At 42.4% G+C, this 20,974-nt stretch overlaps 1 protein-coding gene across 1 annotated transcript in view; it reads right to left on the bottom strand.

Annotated features, from left to right (window-relative positions):
* The window catches only part of LOC132399292 (putative sodium-coupled neutral amino acid transporter 10), a 58,302-nt gene that overhangs the window by 20,372 nt on the left and 16,956 nt on the right, over window positions 1-20,974 (bottom strand). The window contains exons 2-8 of the mRNA XM_059979534.1: window positions 16,205-16,322; window positions 14,480-14,525; window positions 11,447-11,540; window positions 9,406-9,546; window positions 5,573-5,697; window positions 4,795-4,897; window positions 287-469 (exon numbers count right to left, since the gene is read on the bottom strand). Coding sequence (XP_059835517.1) covers window positions 287-469; window positions 4,795-4,897; window positions 5,573-5,697; window positions 9,406-9,546; window positions 11,447-11,540; window positions 14,480-14,525; window positions 16,205-16,322 — 810 coding nt within the window. The remainder of the gene's footprint in view (window positions 1-286; window positions 470-4,794; window positions 4,898-5,572; window positions 5,698-9,405; window positions 9,547-11,446; window positions 11,541-14,479; window positions 14,526-16,204; window positions 16,323-20,974) is intronic.

Genomic DNA, 20,974 nt, shown 5'->3' with positions numbered 1-20,974 from the left:
ATTGCACTTCAGGGCGGTGGTGACTGCCACTTTACCCTTTGTTTGAATTAGTCCACAGTAACAGGATCGACAAATAGGTTCATCTAGCTCCTGCCCTTTATTACAGAAGGTTAGGTGATTAATACTGGATTCTTGAGATCAAAATTGTCTTATGCCCAATATTCCTTACATCTAATTTATCCCCTTCATTAGAATAAAGGGCTCTGTAAGATCACCCCTCACTCTTCTCCTGAGTTTTAATCTATTAATCTTTTTCATTCTTTTTCCATTTGAATAAAACACTGACCTTATCTTCGAAAAGGAGCGTGTTTATGGCTTGACGACACGGTAAAATGACCAGTGGGAAGTTTGATGTGAGGGACATCAAAAAAATGGCACGTATACCATCTGTTACAAGACTTGGAGACAGAGCAGCAAGGATGTTTCCTGGTACAGATCCAGCGTAGGGCAGGTAGCCGCTTAATCCAACCTGAAATTTTAAAAATAGGGAAAAAAGTAATGTGAAGAACTAGTCTCAGTTTGTCTCAAGATATAGCCCGAATGCTTTTTATAGTGAACAATGAGAATACATGAAACAAAGTTTCATACTATACTCAAAGTTTATCAAGTAAGTTTTTCTTTTTTAACTTGAAAGGTAAGCTTGTTTTTAATTATTTTTACAACTTAATTGATTTTACTGCTTCTTAATTTTAAAAATTTCATTCAGCACACCTTTCAAATCTTTGATCTCCGTTGGACAAACAGATGATTATGACAACATTCTTGCGGGCAGATTTACCAGAGCTGTTGTGAGTGGTTTAAACTAATATGGCAGGGAGATGGGAACAGCATGACAGAACTGAGGGTGAGTCAGTAGGTTTACAAGCAGATGATAGATGTAACATGAATGTAAGGAAGGACAAGCCAATGATTGGGTACAAATGCAGATAGAGCAAAGAGTCAAATTGTACCACGGAAGCAAAATTCAAAAAAGCGAAGATGTAGGACTGAAGGTGCTGTATTTAAATGCGCGTAGCATTCAGATTAAGGTGGACGAACTCATGGCACAATTGGAGATTGGTCAGTAGACGTTGTGGGCATCACTGAGTCGTGGCTGAGGGAAAGCTTCAGTTGGGAGCTTAACATCAAAGGATATACTTTGTATCAAAAGGACAGGCAAGAAGGCACAGGCGGTGGTGTGGCTCTGTTGGTAAGATATGGAATTACATCTGTAGGGTCAGAGAATGTTGAATCTTTGTGGGTGGAGTTAAGAAACTGCAAGAGTAAAAAAAACCATTATGGGAATCATATATAAGCCTCCAAATAGTAGCCAAGATGTGGAGTTAAGATTGCAAAGGGAGCTGGAAAAGGCATCTTATAAGAGTGATGACACATTTGTAATGGGGGACTTCTATATGCAAGGGGATTGGGAAAATCAGGCTGGTGCCGGATCACAAGGGAGGGAATTTGTTGAATGCCTATGAGATGGCCTTTTTAGTGCAGCCTGTGCTTGAGCCTACTCAGAGCAAGGCAATCTTAGATTGGGTATTATGCAATAACTCAGATCTTATTAGGGAGCTTAACGTAAAGGAACCCTTAGGAGACAGTGATCATAATAGGATTGAAATCATACTGCAGTTTGAGAGGGAAAAGCAAAACTCAAATGTATCAGTATCGCAATGGAATAAAGGGAATTACAGAGGCATGGGAGAGGAGCTTGCCCAGGTGGATAAGAGGAGGATACTGGCAGGGATGACAGCAGAGCAGAGATGGCTGAAGTTTCTGGGAATAGTTCACTAGGCGCAGGGATAGATATGTCCCACAGAGGAAAAAGTTCTCAAATGGCAGGGGTAGGCAACAATGGCTGACAAGGGACGTTAAGGACTGCATAAAAGCCAAGGAAAGAGCAGATAAGGTAGTAAAAGTGAGTGGGAAGTTGGATGATTGGGAAGCTTTTAAAATCCCACAAAAGGCAACTAAAACAATTATAAGAAGGGAAAGATGCGGGCAGCCTAGCCAATAATATAAAGCAGGATAGCAAACAGTTTTTTTCAGTTATATAAAGAGTAAAAGGGAAGTGAGAGTTGATATTAGACCACTGGAAAATGGTGCTGGTAAGTTAGTAATGAGGGACAAAGAACTTGCAGATGAACTTAATGGGTAATTTGCATCTGTCTTCTCTGTGGAAGACACTAGCATTGTGCCAGAGGTCCATGAGCAGGAATGAGTGCCATTGCTATTACAAAGGAAAAAGTGCTAGGCAAACTCAAAGGTCTTAAGGTGGAGAAGTCACCTGGACCAGATGGACTACAGTCCCGAGTCCCGAGAGAGGTTGCTGAAGAGATGACAGATACATTGGTCATGATCTTTCAAGAATCACTTTGATTCTGGCATGGTTCTGAAGGACTGGAAGATTGAAAATGTCAGCCCACTCTTTAGAAAGGGTGGAAGGCAAAAGAAAGGAAACTATAGGCCAGTTAGCCTAACCTTAGTGGTTGGGAAAGTATTGGAGTCTATTAGGATGAGGTTTTGAAGTACTTGGAGACTAATGACAAAATAAGTCAAAATCAGCATGGATTCTCTAAAGGGAAACCTTGCCTGTTCTTTGAGGAAGTAACAAGCAGGGTGGACAAAGGAGAGGCAATAGATGTAATTTACTTGAACTTTCAGAAGGCGTTTGATAAGGTGCCACACGTGAGGCTGCTTAACAAGATAAAAGCCTACGGCATTACAGGAAAGACACTGGCACGGATAGGGGAATGGCTGACAGGCAGGAGGCAGCGAGTGGGAATAAAGGGGGCCTTTCCGGTTTGGCTGCCATTGACTAGTGGTAGTCCTCAGGGGTCAGTATTGGGACCGCTACTTCTCACATTGTTTGTCAATGATTTAGATAATGGAACTAATGGCCGTGCGGCAAAGTTTGTGGATGCTACAAAGATAGGTGGATGGGTAGGTAGTGCTGAGGAAGCAATGCAATTCCAGCAGGACTTAGGCAAATTGGAGGAATGGGCAAAAAAGTGGCAGATGGAATACAGTGTTAGGAAGTGTATGATAATGCATTTTGGTAAATAGTGCAGACTATTATCTAAATGGAGAGAAAGTTCAAACATCAGAGGTGCAGAGGGATTTGGGAGTCCTTGTACAAGACTCCCAGAGGATTAATTCACAGGTTGAGACTGTGATAAAGAAGGCAAATGCAATGTTGGCATTTATTTCAAGGGGAATAGAATATAATAGCAAGGAAAAAGTGCTGAGCCTTTATAAAACTAGACAGGCCACATCTGGAGTGTTGTCAATAGTTTTGGGCCCCATATCTCAGAGAGGATGTGTTGTCATTGGAGAGAATCCAGAGGAGGTTCACAAGGATGATTCTGGGAATGAAGGGGTTAACACATGAGGCGTGTTTGGCAGCTTTGGGCCTGTACTCACTGGAATTTAGAAGAATGCATGGGATCTCACTGAAATCTACTGAATGTTGAAAGGACTGGATAGGGTGGATGTGGGGAGGATGTATCCTATAGTGGAGCTATCCAGAACCAGAGGGCACAGCCTCAAAATTGAGGAATGTCCCTTTAGAATAGAGGTAAGGAGGATTTTTTGTAGCCAGAGAGTAGTAAATCTGTGGAATACTTTGCCACAGACTGCAGTGGAGGCCAAGTCCATGCACATATCTAAGGTGGAAGTTGATAGTTTCCTGATCAGGGCATCAAAGGATATTGTGAGAAGGCAGGTGTATGGGGTTGAGTGGGGTCCGGGATCAGCCATGATAGTATAGTAGAGCAGGCTTGATGGGCTGAATGGCCTAATTCTGCTCCTATGTCTTATGGGAAGAAATGCAGCTGGTCTAGTTCCCATGAGATACATATAATTCTGGTTTGGGTATATATTGCCTTCCTTTTAATGGCTGAGGTGATATGTCTTCAGTCTCCTGAATTAATTAAAGTGCAAGCAATTTATGATGAGCTTATTTCACCTTTTTCTAGATTTAGGACAGCTTTCGAGCAGCATCTTAAATGGTATTAAATAGACAGGGGGGTTGACTTTGGGCAAAAGCTTAAAGCAGCTGCTAACCCCCAGTTTTACAGTACTCTCCAATCACACCTATAGAAGCAAGGTTTGGGAAAGATGTTTCTTAAGGATTATTCCTTTTACACCATCACTCAAAGTCACAATAGATCTGTCACAGTTGTTGTAAACTGTGCCTTAGTTAGTGGGTTCCAGTCCCGAGTTACAGGTCCAATTACAAAAAAAAGGTTAATGCTCCAGTACTGAGGGAGTGCTGCCTTGCTTTAGGTTCTGCTTTTCAGGCAAAATGCTAAATGGTGCTTTTCCTGTTAAGATGGGAGCAACTGATCTGCACCACTTGCTCAGAGAAAGGGATGCAAGTTACCTCCCCAGCCCCTGGCTAATATTAATCATGATCCAACAAGAGGAAATAAAAACTCACCCTGAATGTGAGGTCAGATTGTGACCCCACCTTTTGCTTTTGTGTTCATCTGGGGCAACCAAAAGATGTGAAGGACATCCTATGAAGCGATCTGTTATATTCTTTATGGTCGGAAATGCATCATCTTAACTTGTGAATTTGTCTTGCATCCGGATGAAACTTCTGTTCTTTTATTGCATGTTTTCACAATTCAGGTACAGAGCTAGATCCTGTCCCAATTCTGGCACAAAGCAGAGAGAGTGTTCTTACAGGAAGAAATCCTGAAGAGCTTCCCTCCATTTGGGTTGGGGATATTCTCTGAACCAATACTGCACGAGTACAGTGCCAAAGCCAAAGTGAAGTTGCTGTGCAAATGCAGCATAACTTACCATTATGTAGAAAATGACAACAGTGATGCTTGCTTGCTTGTATGCTGCATTCGCCTCATCCTCTGTCTGCCCGTGGAAGTTGAAGTATATTGGAAGCACAAGTCTTGAAATGAAATTTTAAAGAGTAAAGTGATACAAACAATACTTAGACTTGATGGTCATTTACTGCTTCACACTCATCAGATATTACCAATGTATCTAAGTCCCCCCAGTCAGCTAGATAATAAGCTGTCCAACCTTACATCAATTTACTGATTTTGGTGCAATTGATTAACTGCCTTCTCCTTTTGAGCTGCATTATTGCTGCAAAATGGTGTCACTGCACCCGGCAGCCATGAAGGTACAAGTGCAACACCCTTTGCGCTGCACTACCTGATCTCGAACAATATGTCCGTTACACTTTACTTAGTTCTCTACATTACCACCACCAGGCATGACCATTTCCACACAAGATTCAACCACTTTCCTCTGATACTCAATGGTGTTAACAGAGGTGTCCAGAAATTCAACTGGACAGCCCCATAGGTACAGTAGTGTCAGAGGCAGGATAGTAGAGTGCTGAACAAGCTGCCTGGACTATAATTCTGATCAGTAGGACCCTGTAGCATGAACTCAGACCCCCTTCATGACTTTCATTAAAATGAACATATTCAAGCATGCATTGGAAATTCAATACATTGTAATATTATCACACATATTCAACAATACATTTGGAGTTAATCTTATTTTAATGGCCAAACGGAACAAAATAGATGTACCATATCGCCGTATCACTTACGGGTGGCTGCAGAACGAGGTGGCGAGTATCGGCAGACACGTAGGAATTCCAGACCAGTGCCACAAGTGGACCTTCTCCAGTATCAACCCACCAGAGAGCGCTGAAATTAGGCAGTTTATCACCAGCTGGAGACAAAGGAAACCATTGAGACAATTTGGCATTTCAAACGTACAACCTAAACCAGAGAATGAACTGTTTTCATTTCAGATTTTTGAACATCTTCTATCAGAGAATGACAAGAACAGTACAACAGTTATTACTTTAGCATTCAACTGTTGTGGTGATTTCCATTAGGAGAAATCAAGTCTTCATTTAAGAACATGTCATGTGAATGTATGAATTAGGAGCTGTAGGGGGCATTCAGTCCTTCCATCATCTAATAAGATCATGGCTGATCTGAACAACACTCCCCACCTCACCTCCAGCCCTCATATAAACAGCCTCCATCATGAGCACTATCTGTCAGAGAAGGTAAAGGAAGCTTAACTCAAAAGCAGAGCAGCAGAGACAATTTATGGTGCGTGATAATTTTAATAATGGACTGCAAAATAACAAGCCATGAGAGGCCACCAGCCAGAGAGAACAAATACTAAGCCCAACAGTAACAGGTTAACAGTAACAGGTACTAAGCCCAACAGGTAACAGGTTAACAGTAACAGGTTAACTGGGAGCAACTGTTGAGTGCGGCAGCCTTGATGAGTGAATAAACACTGTGGATGAGAGCTGGGGTTAAGTAGGCTGCAGGTGATGAGTTAGAAACAAATGGCTGGTGGCTCTATTAGCTGGGTACAGACTGGGGGATGCCTACATGAGCAGGACGAATACTATCTATCATTTGCTCCGAGAAACAGTCCTGGCTAGGAGAGTGATAATGAATGAAAAATAAATGCAAAACCATATCCTCCTTATTACAGACAATCTGCCATGGTGCTCTGAGTGGACATTGAATTTTATTAAATTTGATTGGTCTAACCTGAGCCACATAACTTTTTATGGTTATTGGTTATTAATATTCATGAAGTCTAAACAAATTGAAAAAATCTAATCTCTTTAAATTCAGAAACTAATCACTTTTTCGATGATTTGAAACCATGATCATCATCAAAATAGTATTCATTATTGGCTGATCAAGATAACACATGATTTTTTATATTAATAACACTACCTTTAAGAGAAGTTTGACAGATTTAATTTCATCCCCAGCTTGTTTTACTTTGTCTTTGCGTTGTTAGTTTCAGTTAAGGTAAAATTCAGCGGCCTAGAAATTCAATTGCACATGATAACTCATACTAACAAGGCATTGCAGAGAGGACCTGTGCTGTTTGTCCCAGTGCAGATAGCACAGGTGTAGCTGTGAGCAAGTTCAAAAAATAATAAGGGAAGTGGTTATTGTACAAAACTGGAAAGATTAAGTTTCAGTTTTACAGAACATTGGTGAGACAATGCCCGGAATATACAGTATAAACAAAATACCAGAATATAAAAGCAAGGTTGTGATGTTGAGGTCTCAGTTGGCGTATTGTGAGCAGTTTTGGGCCCCTTATCTTAGAAAGGACTTGCTAAAACTGGAGGAAGTTCAAAGGATGCTCACGAAAATTATTCCAGGATTGTACAGCTTGACATATGAACAGTGTTTGATGGTTCTCAGTCTGTATTCACTAGAAGTCAGAGAATGAGGGGTGACCTCATTGAAACCTATCAAATGGTGAAAGGCCTTGATAGAGTGGATGTGGTGAGTATGTTTCCTATGGTGGGAGAGTCTATGGCCAGAGGACGCAGCCTCAGAATAGAGGGGCATCCTTTTAGAATGAAGATGAGGAGGAATTTCTTTAGCCAGAGAGTGGTGACTCTGTGAAATTCTTTGTCACGGGCAGCTATGCAGGCTAAGTCTTCATGTATATTTAAGGCAGAGGTTGATAGATTCTTGATTAGTCGGGGCAGGAAGGGCTATGGGGAGAAGGCAGGAGACTGGGGGCTGAGAGGAAATTTGGATCAGCCATAATGAATTGACAGAGCAGATACGATGGGCCAAATGGCTTAATTCTGCTCCTATACCTTATGTTTTTATGGTATTTGTCCCTTTATTTTAAGAGGGTGAGTGGTTTTGTGAAGAAATACTAAATAGGCTTAACTTGGATCTGCTGGAATTTAGAAGAATGAGAGACTTGTTTGAAGCAGTAGGGGCCCTATTGTGCAAATGTGGAAAGGAGACTTCCTTGTGGGAGAATCTTGAACAAGAGGTGTTTTGTTTAGAAATCAGATTCAACATATTTAAAACAGAGATAAGACTTTTTCTTTGTCTTGGAAAAATGTGAGTCTTTGGAAATCTTTCTCAAGGATGGTGGATGGAGTTTTTCAATGTTTTTTAGATAGATAATTGATAACAAAGGGAGTGAAGATTAATACAGGTAGGCAAAATCACAGCACTGTGATCCCTATAAGAGCAATCATGATCTTATTAAATTGAGAGACTGAATGTCCTACTGCTACTCTTAATTGACAGGTTTAGAAGTTCATCTCACGTAAGGATCTGTGCACTTTGGTGGCATGAATATCTGACAGGTTTGCATTAGCACACAGTAACCAAAAATAATCCTAAGGATTCTACATCCTAAATTGCACGGGTAAACATCATGGTTGCACTTGTAAAGGAGAAAATTACTACCAATTGTACCCACAGTTGAAAATTGTTGTGCAGCTTGTGTTGAATGTAACGGACATCCTGTTCCTCCAGTGCTGACCTTGACATTCCAATGGACAAGCCGGACACCAAGGCAAGATGTGATAACTGGTACTGCTGAAAACAGTCAGCAGTCAGGCAGCAACAGTGGAAAATTCACCCAAAGTATGAACTGTTTCTCCCTCCACAGGTGCTGCCTGCTCTGCTGAGTGTTACATTTCTGCCCTTGCTTCAAGTTTCTGGCATCTCTAGAGTTTTGCTTCTGACCAGTAGAGAGTCTGGGAGCTTAGAGAGCCCAGAAACCCCATCAGGGCTGAGGGCGGCCACATGAGGCAGTGGTCAGCTAGGTCGAAATGCACAGTGAGGCTCTAAAGATCTGACCCCATTGCCGAGTAATGATTTTACAGCTAGGTTTCCTTAGTCACAGTGTTCTCAGTCTCCATCTACGGTGAAGGAGGGCTTGCCCTCATCTTCCCTCCTCCTGCTCCTATTTGTGATCAAGTTCCAGTGGTACAACTACAAACACATCCCCATTGTTACAGACAAGCTTAGCAGCCAAATGTTCAACAGAGAAAAAAAATGCCCCCTGATCAGTTCATCCCAGCTGATCTTACCGATGTCCCATCCGGTTACGTTCCCAGCAAACCTACACACACTGAAGTAACAAGCGTAGATCCCTTTAACGGTCTCTTCAGTCACTATAAGACTTGTGTGAGTTCCACATCTTGGGGGAACATCACCATGAAGGATCCCCATCATCAGGGTCCACAGCATCTGACACAAGAGATTCTGCAGATCCTGGGAATCCAGAGTAACACACATAAAATGCTGGAGAACCTCAGCAGGTCAGGCGGCATCTCTGGAGAGGAATAAATAGACAATATTTCATGCTGAGACCCTCCATTATTCCTCTCCATACATACTGCTGAGGTCCTCAAACATTTTGAGTGTGTTCCTCATCATCTGAGTTTGGTGATGGTAGTTGGGTCTCCAATGAGAGGACAAAAAGAACCTTGCATCCAATCACCACAATCATGCTCCAATACATACCTTCTTTGTAATGGGCTGTGATACACGCGGAAGTTATTTACCCCTCATTCCGATCAATAATTCTATCATCCCAGAATAGTCCCCTTCTGCTCACAATACTCACCACTAAAGTTAAGAAAATGTAAAATACGGTGGAGATCAGCGACTGCCAGGCTGAATTGAACACCTTTTTCTGTAGGCTCAGTGGGAGAACTGACACTGTGGTGATGGCGACTAGTAATAAAAAAAGCTGCCAAGTTGTAATCTGTCAGGAGAAAGCAGAGGAGGTTGTGAAACGATACAAGCAGAGGACCACAGAACACCATGTCCTTCACTCATGTTATCAGCAGTCACGACCGAATTTTTACTGTTTCACCTGTACCTCTACGAGTCCAAACCAATCTAATTTTGCTTGGCTTAATGCTAACTGTTACCTTATGGATGCTGCATTAAGCAGAGATTCAATGCTCTCACACAAAGGGTTATAAAACCTATTATATTGAAGAAGGGCCAGTGATTCAGGAACAGCTTCTTCCCCTCTGCCATCTGATTTCTAAATGGATATTGAACCCATGAACACTACCTCGCCTTTATTATTTCTGTTTGTGAACAGAAAAAAAACTGAGTTAATATTATTACCACTGGACAAGCTTAAAGCAAAGCTGGCAAATTCCAATATAAACCGAGGAAGTGATTAGACTGAAGTTCTTGAATTTAACTTTGAGTCGAGAAGGCTGTCCTCCAAGAGAACTACAGCCTTGTCATTGGATTTGGAGGCTTGCGTGCCTCAGTGACCTGGAGAGCTATGTTCGCTTTATGTTCTTAGTGGGGTCGCCCATGCTAAACAGGTCAAAGGGCAGAGGCCAGACTGAGAATGGTCCTCCAGGTTCAGGGATTCAGCTCAGGGTTAACAACCCTGACTGGTAAACCAAAATTGTTCCAGAAACAGCAATAAAGAATCCTTCTGCATCTGAGTGTGATGGTATTCCTGGGACTGCACCCGGGACTTCGAACCATAGAACCATGGGACATTACGGCACAGTACAGGCCCGTCAGCCCTCCATGTTGTGCCGACCCATATAATCCTTTAAAAAAAAGTACTAAACCCACACTACCCCATAACCCTCCATTTTTCTTTCATCCACTTGTGTGACTGATAGGGGTGAAAACTGAGAGGAAGCTACTGAGATGATAAAGGAAACCCTGGACACCACCAGAGGCGGAGGACTTCCTAAGTAACAGAGGCATAATGGCTGTAAGTGGGTTAGAAGGCTGTGATGAGCCCAAATTTAAGATGAGGTGTTATTCCTCAAGCTTACGTTGAGCTCGGTTGGAACAATGAGGAGGCCGCAGACTGACTGGTCAGATTAGGAGTGGACAAAGAACAAAAGTGACAGGCAACCATAAACTCGGGGCTGCCACCACACACTGAACAAATGGGTTCTACAAAGCAGTCGCTAGATTGCTCCACTTTAGAGGACTCAAAGCAGTACACAACATTGGAAGAAGTGCATGTGAATTACTGCTTCACTTTTCGGTCCCCGGATGATGGTAGGGGCAAGGTAGTAGAGCAGGTGTTGCCATCACCTGCAGTTGTACAGTAAAGTGACTTAAACTGAGGAGCGGTTGGTGGAGGTGTCGGAGGGGACTGGGGGATCACGAAACGAACAGTCCATTCAGAATGCTGAAAAGTTGGGAAGGACGGAAGATGTGCCTCGTGGTGGAATCTTGTTGCTAGTGGCTGAGATTGCAAAGCAAGATCCAAGTGAGGTTAGTGGAGTGGAGATCGCTAGGGCGTTCCACCGTTGTCTCTCTGTGTGGGAACTAAGATGAGATGCGGCCAAGGGCTCTGAAAGCGGTAGTGGAGGTGAGACCGCTGTTAAGGCAAAATGAAGACCCCCCCCCCCCCCAAAAGCAACTGAGCACGACTCATCGTGAGTGGATTTCAGTTTTTGAGAATGAGCCTTGTTTGCAGTTACCATCAATGAGTCTGTGATTAATGGCCACTCGACAAGTTACCAGAACATCACATTTGCCCAAGGATATATAATGTGCAGAGGCTGCATCTTACTTGAGGTGGACTGGGGGAGAGACTACAGAGAAAGGAACAACGAAAAGAGAAAACAAACTCAATCAATGGGTTTCCTTAAAAAACGTGGACTTACTGGGGATCCAGTCAACTTCAGGAAGAGGATGGCTACCAGATCTTCCAAGGAAGCAAAGATAGCGATGCAGGTCCCCAGCAATAAGCCGATCATGCTGTAAGGCAGAAAATCAGCAACCCACTATATTAAAGTGAACTGCAATATAATTATCTTTTAAATGTTTTACCTGTACCCGCCTCTACCATTTTCTCTGGCAGTTCATTCCATATACCCACCAACTTCTGGTGAAAAAGTTAACCCTTTTAAATATTATATAAACCTACGCCCTCTGCTTTTTGATCCCTGAAAGGGACCAGATGGAGGGAAGGGCTGGGAGTGAGATTGTGCCTCTGCCATAGTGTATCAGATTTGGATACTATGGCCCAGATCCCTGTCGTTCACAGTTCAGGCGGGACCCTGGGGGAGGTTTCCAAATCTGCCCCCTCCCACATCCCCTCCATCACCTCAGCCCAGTCCTGAAGCTCCAGGATTGTCAGGAAACTTCCCCCTCAGCTGGGGGGAGGGGGTTGCTGGACTCTAGGATTCTCAGCTGACAGCAGGCAAGGGGGGGGTTATAGGATGAAGGCTGGAGCTTGGGGACTAGTCATTCAACACCTTGGAGGATAGCAGAATCAACCTGAGAGAGGTAAATATAAAGATTAGCTTTATTTGTTCCACATTCATCAAAACAGCAAAACATACAGTGAAATGCATAGTTTGCATCAACAACCAACACAGTCCGAGGATGTGCTGGGGGCAGCCCGCAAGTGTCACCCTGCTTCTGACACCAATACACCATGCCCACAACTCATGAATCCTAACCTGTGTGCATCCTAGGAATACGGGAGGAAACAACAGCATCCGGAGCAAATAGGAGAACGTAGAAACTCGGTACAGATGGCTGCGGGATTTGAACCCTGATCGCTGGCACTGTTAAGTGTTACCCTAACCGCTACACTACCAGTCTAATGTCTTGAGTGGGAGAGGGGTTGCAGAGGGAGGTTGAGTTGGGGGTTCAGGCTACCTTAATTTCGGGCAATGCGAGCCTGCTCCTTCGAGCCTCTTCTGTCCTGGGACCCTGTCTCATCTGATGTCTCAGTGTCACTGACTGTGACCACAGACAGAGGGACCAACTAATGGTTCACATCTTCCCCATCATCACTGGTGTAGGGCCAGGGCAGGAGCAGGCCCTTTACCCTGCTCATCTTGTTCTCCCCATCTGATAACGAACGTTGCCATTCTCACCACGCACCCGTCTCTCCTGTCCCAGCCCATGTACCCGCTCTGAAATGACCCACGAGGGCCAATTGGGAACGCATAACAGATGTCGGCTTTTCAGGATCCAGAGACTGAAGAGATTAGAAGGAAGTTCTGAGTGAGATGAGGAATCTCGACATCAGAGGCCTGTAGATGTGTGGAGTTCCTCCTCAAAGGGAGGGATGCTGAAACCCAAGGCCAACGAAGTAAGGGTCATAACACATGGAAACAGGCCTTTCTGTCTATCTGGTCCATGCTGACCAAGATCTCCTCTAAGCTAATCCCATTTGTCAGCAGGGTTCCAATGAGATCACCGCTCTATAACGTTATTCATAGAAGGTACCATGGAAGTATAAGCTTTTTTTCATCTATTCGTTTACTCAAACACTTTGACAAGATTATTTTTCTTCCATTATGAGGTGGCATTGTAGCATAGCAGTTAGCGCAATGCTTTACAGCAACGGCTACAAGATCGGAGTTCGATTTCCTCCACTGTCTGTAAGGCATTTGTACATCCTCCCCATGACCGTGTGGGTTTCCTCCAGGTGCTCTGGTTTCCTCCCACATTCCAAGTGTGTGCAAGTTAGGGTTAATGAGTTGCATGAATACTATGTTGGCGCTGGAAGCATGGCAACACTTCTTACTGATTAGATTTGACGCAAATGATGCAATTCACTGTATGTTTCAATGTACAGCTGACAAATAAAGCTGATCCATAGAATCTTTAAATCACACTATTTTAGAGCAATTGAAGTGCTTCAATGTTTTTCACAAATAATTAGGAATGAAAATGTTTGTAGTACTAAAAAACAACAGCAATTAGCTTTACTGTAGCAAAGGTGTTCTGAAGTGCTTCAGAGTGCTGCCAGAGAAAATAAAATGAGCAAGTAATAAGTAGGGTTACGGTTAGGGTTAGGATGAGGATTACAGTGAAGGAGAGTCAATCGTGTGAATAAAAGAGGTGGAGTTTCAGTAAAGTTTATTGGGAATGTTCAGATGTGCTCTGTTGGCTAAATGCATACTCATCAATGTTGGAACAAACAGAGGGGAATTTCACAAGTTACAGTAAGGGACCTAATTCAAGATAGTCCGGGGAAATGAGTACTAGTTTGTAAACAAGAAACATGAGATCCAGCTGACTTCCTACATATTTATGTGGATTTTGCTTCTGTTAAGACCCAAGTTAGATAGACTACTGAAAAAGAAAATCCAAATATTTATGCTAGGAGGTATCTTGGATAAAATCAGTATTGATAGCTGATTTCTTAGTATAGGATGAAATTTAAAGACTAGTAGGTGTGGTTAAAGTCAATGGGAAGGAGATCGATTTTCACTTTATGTGAAAGTGTAAAATGGATAATAGCAAGTCAGCAGTCCAGTTTACAGCTCTCTTGGGTTTTATTTTTGTGGACTCCAAATACCTCTTAAACATGCTTTACGCTTTTGCACAAAATCAAATTCTACCCCAGGGATATAGTCAAAGTAATGCGATATCTACAGAGCACAGTTTCCAGTCTTATTTTTATGATAATGCAAAGCAGAAAACATCAGTGTAAAACAGAGGAAGAGAAAATGTAAACTAAACACTATAACTCGATAATGTTCTGTGTTCTATATATTCTACATGCATTGCTCTGCAGTCCTTTTCCAAGAATTAGATATGCCTGATAACAGTTCAGTCACCTTCCCCTTAAATGTGCAGTGAGACTAAAGCTGCAAACAACATTTGATATGATAAGAATCCCCACCCTCAGGGCAAGAAATCTCCTAGAGCTGAATTTATTGAGGGTGTCTTACCTTATTTCCACCACCAATTTTCCAGCTATTCCATACGAGGCTTGAGCTGAAATGGAAATTGTTAAGTTTGGTCAGTGTTAGTTGAAAATACCCATCTGTGGCACATCTTTGGGAAAGGGGAAACGGAGGAGCTAAAAGAGAGTGGAAGTCCACCGGCTTTCCGGGTGCATGCTGCTTTGTGAGCTAAGCAGGGAAATGGTTTAATTAATGAGAACATCTCGGGTGGCTCAGATATGAAGATGAAACAGACTCCAGGTGCTGGAACCCAGAGCAGCATACAAAATGCAGGTCAGGTAGCTTCTGTGGACAGTCAATAATAAAGGTTCTTCACTTACCTCCACAGATGCTGCATGGCCCAATAGGTCCTTCAGCATTTTGTTTTATAATTAATGCTTGTTGAGTACATGCATTAACTAATATTGAAATACAGCAATATTTTTGCTCTCTTTTAGATCTCTCCATGCCTTTTGCTTTTTGGCTTTGACAGAAGTGGTTCTACAAAAGCTTGGATAGATTCCCTAAAGCAGAGGAGGAACAGAGCAGGAGGTGGCCACAGGCCAGATCCACATGGTAGTGACATCACAACTAACATGTGACTAGCTCCCTTGATAGTTATCCTAAGATCTTTGTGGCAAATTGATGGTGCCACTGTGGTAAACATCCATCCATTAATTTATTAAATGGTGTAATAGGAATAAGGAGCCAAGTGACATGCTGGTTCTCGTTCTTCTGTTGATCATCATTTACAGTGCATCAGACACTGCTTTCTAATTTTCGTTCCATTGAAGTTAATGGATCTGAATTTCAGAGTACACAGCTGCTACTATGGAGAGATAATTAGTACAATCAACTCAGAATGTATTTCTACCTAACGTCCTTAAATTCTTTTTATTATCAGACATTTGGCAATCTCAGAACTACGATTAAAAATTGATTCAGCAACAATTGACATTTTCCGGAGAGAGTTCTAATTGTCTGCCACGCTTTTCATGAGGCAATGTTCATAACTTCATTTCGGGAAGAATGAATTCTCATTTTCAGGTTATGGCCAAGAAACTGGACGGTATATCAGAAGATGGCCAACTTATCTTTCACACGTGAGCTCTTGCAACATAAATCTAATTCAAAGCAGGTGAAAGGCCATGGAACTTGGGGGCGTGCTGGTAATTTTTGTGGAGGAAGGATGGGCCTTTAGTTGAGTGGGGAAATCAACGTCAAGACTCACATTGAGGGATTCAGTGGGAATGGAGTGAACGAAAAGAATGTGAATTCGGGGTTAGGTTTGAGCATTGTCAGACGGTAACATGATGGTTGGGAACGTGATTGGGCTGGGGTTTGATAGCAAGTATTCCTGAAGCATACCCTCAGTGATTAGGGCGGAACTAAAGGAACTGAAAAAAGTGATTAGGAACTAAAGGCTAAACAGAGACTTACTTGTTGGACGACTCATTTTCCAAACTGATGGTCATGGGCTTGGTCAGCTGGTTCTCTTTAAGTAGCTCGGAAGCAGCCCTTAGCTGCCTCCTCTGATGAGCCAAAGATGGATTGTGCCATGCCAGAACAAAGTAGTGCTTTCAGCAAGAACAATGCTGAAGATGGAGTTAATTTAGAATGGTTGGCTGCACACTTAAAATTCAAACCACAGCCCTGACATCCTTTAGCTATTTATCATAATCCTTGCTTGAGGTAACTTACATCCTGCATTTTTATACAGTGAGAACTCACCGAGACCAAAGTATGTTTTGCATTTAGCTGAAATTGCCGCTTCAATCAGCATTACACTGGAGCTGTGTGCCAACCAGGAGCTGCTGATCAGCAGGAATGATCCCAGGACTACGCCACACTAGAAAAACAATAAACAAACAAACATCAGCCTTCAATATTAACTTTACAGCACTACTCTGTAGTGAAATCATTTTCGCTCTAGACTTTATAAAAAATCAAGACATCATTAAATGATAGAGAATGGCTCATGTTTTTAAAACAGCTTTCCTGATCTTAGGTCATTCAGAAGCATTTTGTGGCCAGTGACAGATTTTTGGATGTGAGGCCATTGCTTTATTGTAGGAACTGAGGGAAGTCAATGTAAATTCCCACAAAGAGCAGGATGATAAATGACTAGATAATTTTTCATGATATTGGCTGATAAATTTTGTCCATGCTGTCAAAATCAATTATTTGTTTGTCTTTGAAATAATACATTGGAATCCACCCACAGAGAAAATACAGACCTTGACTGAACACTTAGTGACACAAGTATATTCAGTGGCCACTTTATTGGGTTCGCCTATACACCTGCTCATTAGAGCAAATAACTAATCAACCAATTATGTGCAGCAAATCAATGCATAAAGGCATGCAGTTGTAATCAAGAGATCCAGTTGTTGGTCAAAACAAACATCAGGATGGGGAAGAAATGTGATTAAGTGACTTTGACTGTGAAATGGTTTTGGTGCCAGATGGGGTGGTTTGTGTATCTCGGAAACTGCTGCTCTCCTGGGATTTTCACACACAACACCCTCTAGAGTCTGCAGAGAATGATGAGCAAAACAAAAATCATTCAGTGAGAGGCAGCTCTATAAATGCCCTGCTAATGAGAGAGATCAGACGAGAATGGCCAGGTTGGTTCAAGCTGACAGGAAGGTGACAATAACTCCATGTGTTCCAACAGTGGTGTGCAAAAGGCTATCTGGATGCACAACACGTTGAACCTTGAAATGGATGGGCTACAGTAGCAGAAGACCATGGACATAAACTCAGTGACCACTTTACTAAGTAAGTAATAACGTGGCCACTGAGTGTCTATCCCTGCACCTTGAGATCTCCATTAGTATTTCTTTTTCTCAGGCAGACTTATTTTCAGTGTGTTATTTATTAAGAATGTGAAAACCACAGACTCCTCCGCAGATGGACAAAGGCTCCCTGGCAGGATGAATGATTATAGGCAGTCGGAAAGGCAATGCAATCTTTTTACTATTTAATCGGGGTACTGTGTGCTCCTAATGGATGAGCTCCAGGTTCTCAGAATTATCTCAAATGCTCCTTTTGTATTTTGGGTTGCTACCTTGGTGATTCATAAACAGAGCCCTCCGGCCTAGAACTACACTTCCTTAGTCTCAACGATGCCACCAGTTTGTGTCACCTTCAAACTTACCAATCATCTCTCCTATATTCACATCCTAATTGTCAATGTATATAACCAACATTAAGGATGCCAGCACTGATCCTGAGTATTAGGCTTCTAATAAAAGTAAATAACTCTCCCTTACCTCCTTGTATTTCCAAACCAGACTCTCAAGTTGTTGTGGCTTTACACACTGAGCCAATTCATTAGTAAGCAAGATATTGAAACAATTTACCCAATGGTGAGACGCTTTCAGTAAAACCAGCCAAACTAAATAGTTGACTCAATCATTTAACAAATAGAGCTTAACAAAAGGAACTGGTAAGACCGGTCAAACTGCGTGCGTAGTGAACAAAATAAAGAACAATATACTGCAACATAATCTCTCTCATACACAAGATTATCTCCTAAACAATGATCTAGAATGTTACAGGATCATAGGAAAGGTTACAGAATAGAACTAGGGAATTTTACCCGTAATTTCCATGTCAACTTTCCTGCAGTCTTTGTTTCCATTCTCCACTTTCTTTATAAAGCCTTGTAAGTTGTTCCTTATCACAGTTAGTCTCCTCCACAAATCCACAACGTAGTCTGCCTTCACCACAGCAGCAGGTGATGCATTCTACTTTCCAATCACACTACGTTATAAAAAAAGCTTTCCTTCACGTTACTGTCCACCCTGTCCTGACCTCTCACTGCTTTATATGCTTCCATCTATCACCCTCAGCTTCCTCTCCTTGAAAGGAAATAGCTGAGCTTCTCCCATTTTATTCCCACAATTGTAGTCTTACATCACAGGAACTATTTCGTAAATCTCCTTTGGACTCTCCCCAGTATTTCTTTATCCATGTGATAAAGAAGCAAACAAAATTAAAGACTATTCGTCAGTCGTATCTGTAATTTTGTTTATTGTAAGTTCAGCTTGACACCTGATTTCATATTCTATGTCTCAGTGATGATGCTCAGATATAGGATCGTATTAATGCTAATATATGGGATCATATTAATGAACTGTTGGGTTTTGAGTTATTTTTTGTTACATGTTTGTAACAAAATATCAACAGCAATGAGGTGCATTTTACCCTCACAAAGGAGATGTTGAGCTGTTTTTTTTGAATAGACTGATCAAAAAGGTTAAAGCACATGCGATCAGAGATTTGGTAGATTTGGCCATAGAGGAACACGGTGGAGAAGTGTATTCTGATTTGATGTCTGTGGTCAGTAGTAAGCTGCTTAGTGAGTATGTAGATGACACAAGCATTGGCGGAGTAGTGAGCAAGGTTGTCAGATTACGCGCTCGGTTCCACTTTATTCGGCACCTGACTGAGCTGTAGCTGATCTACTTCAAGGTTCAACGTGTTGTGCATTCAGAGATGCTCTTCTGCACACCACTGTTGTAATGTGAGGTTATTTAAGTTACTGTCGCCTTCCTGTCAGCTTGAACCAATTTGGCTATTCCCCTCTGACAAGGCGTTTTCACCTCTAGCGCTTATTGGTTTTTCACACTATTCCCTGTAAATTCTAGGGAATTGGAATCAGAAATATCAAGGGCATGTGTCTTGATTTATTTTTGTTTTGTAGCCAGCAGTACATTGCAATACATAACAATAAAAAAGCTAAAAATAAAAATAAGAATTATATATGTATATATAAATTAAATAAGTAGTGCAAATAGAGAGCAAAAACATTAAAAAAGTGAGGTACTGTACATGGGTTCATTGTCCATTCAGAAATCTGATGGCAGAGGGGAAGAAGCTGTTCCTGAAATGTTGGGTGTGTATCTTCAGGCTCCTGTACCTCCACCTTGATGGCAGCAATGAGACGAGGACATGCCTGAGGTGATGGAGAACCTTAATAATAGATGCAGCCATTTTGAGGCATAGTCTGTTCAAGCTGTCCTCAGTGCTGGAGAGGCCAGTGCCCATGATGGAGCTGGCTGTGTTTGCCACTTTCTGCAACTTTTACTGATCCTGTGCAGTGGTCCCTTCATACCAGACGGTGATGTAACCAGTTAGAAAGCTCACCACAATAGATCTGTAAAAAATTGCAAATGTCTTTGGTGACATACCAAGTCTCTTCAAACTCCTCATGGAATAAAGTTGCCATCGTACCTTCCTTTAACTACATTAATATGCTGGGCCCAGGATAGATCTCCAGAGATGTTCACACCCAGGAATCTGAAACTGCTCACCCTTTCCACTGGTGATCCCTCAGTGAGGCCTGGTGTGTGTCCCATTGACCTCCTCTTCCAGAAGTCCACAATTAATTCCTGACATTGAGTGCAAGGTTGTTGTTGCAAGTGGGGAGTAGAAGAAGAGTGGAGGGGATGGGAATTTTTTTTTCCAGAAAGGAGAAATTAATGTTCATGGCATCAGGTAGGAGGCATAAATATCAACTTCTCTGTCCAGTACAAAAACTTCCTCCCCCTCCCATCTTCTTTTATTCCCCACTCTATCCCTTTACCTCTTCTCACCTGCCTATCTACTCTCCCTGAGTCCCCTCCTCCTTCCCTTTCTCCTGTGGTTCACTCTCCTCTCCAGCCCTTTACCTTTCCTAACCCAGCTGGCTTCACCTATCACCTTCCAGCTACCCTCCATCCTCTCCCCCCTCCACCGACCTTTTTATTCTGGCAACTTCCCCCTTTCTTTCAAGTCCTGAAGAAGAGTTCTGGCCCAAAACATTGACTATTTACTCATTTCCATGGATGCTGCCTAAGCTGCTGAACTCCTCCAGCTTTTTATCTGTGTTGCCTATAAGCACTGATCCCTTAAATACAGTGCAATATGAACCTGACTCCCAAAATCAAACTACAAACATGCTCTCTCCTCTCTGTTAACTTTTGGATCCTTTCTGTGCGCACCTCCTCTGCCATTTCTGTTTTGGCTTGCTGCTATGACTTTCACTTCAGCATGGACATTGCGTAACCAGCCTCTACCTTGTCTATATGCTCTTGACCCAGCAGACAGCATCACTGCTCTGCCTGTGCTTATTTTTGTAACTGGCTGACGACTGAAGTTGTCTCTGTAACATTTCCTCCACTTAACTGTGTTTGATTAACTTCATTTAAGAGTTTCACCAAGTTGAGAGTCAGGTGACGAGGTGCACCCCTTTGGAGGGTGTACAGGCTTGAATTCACCTGTCGTATTGGGACCGATGCCTTGTCCCTGGGAGTTCATCAGCTTCAGAGACCTTCAAACCAATTCTTCTGCTCTTAAGTGACAGAAGGTCATCTACTACCATGTCTTGCTGGTACCTGTGGCTAGGTTATCCACTGAAGCTGTTGATCAATAAAAAGCCCAGACTTTAATTTGATTGCTGCTTCTTGCTAAGTCAGAATGTTTTTGATCTGAAGTTTGCTCAGAAGCAGTGAT

Source organism: Hypanus sabinus, chromosome 9, assembly GCF_030144855.1.
Source record: "Hypanus sabinus isolate sHypSab1 chromosome 9, sHypSab1.hap1, whole genome shotgun sequence".
Classification (NCBI taxonomy): domain Eukaryota; kingdom Metazoa; phylum Chordata; class Chondrichthyes; order Myliobatiformes; family Dasyatidae; genus Hypanus; species Hypanus sabinus.
This window is presented reverse-complemented; position numbering and strand designations above follow the sequence as displayed.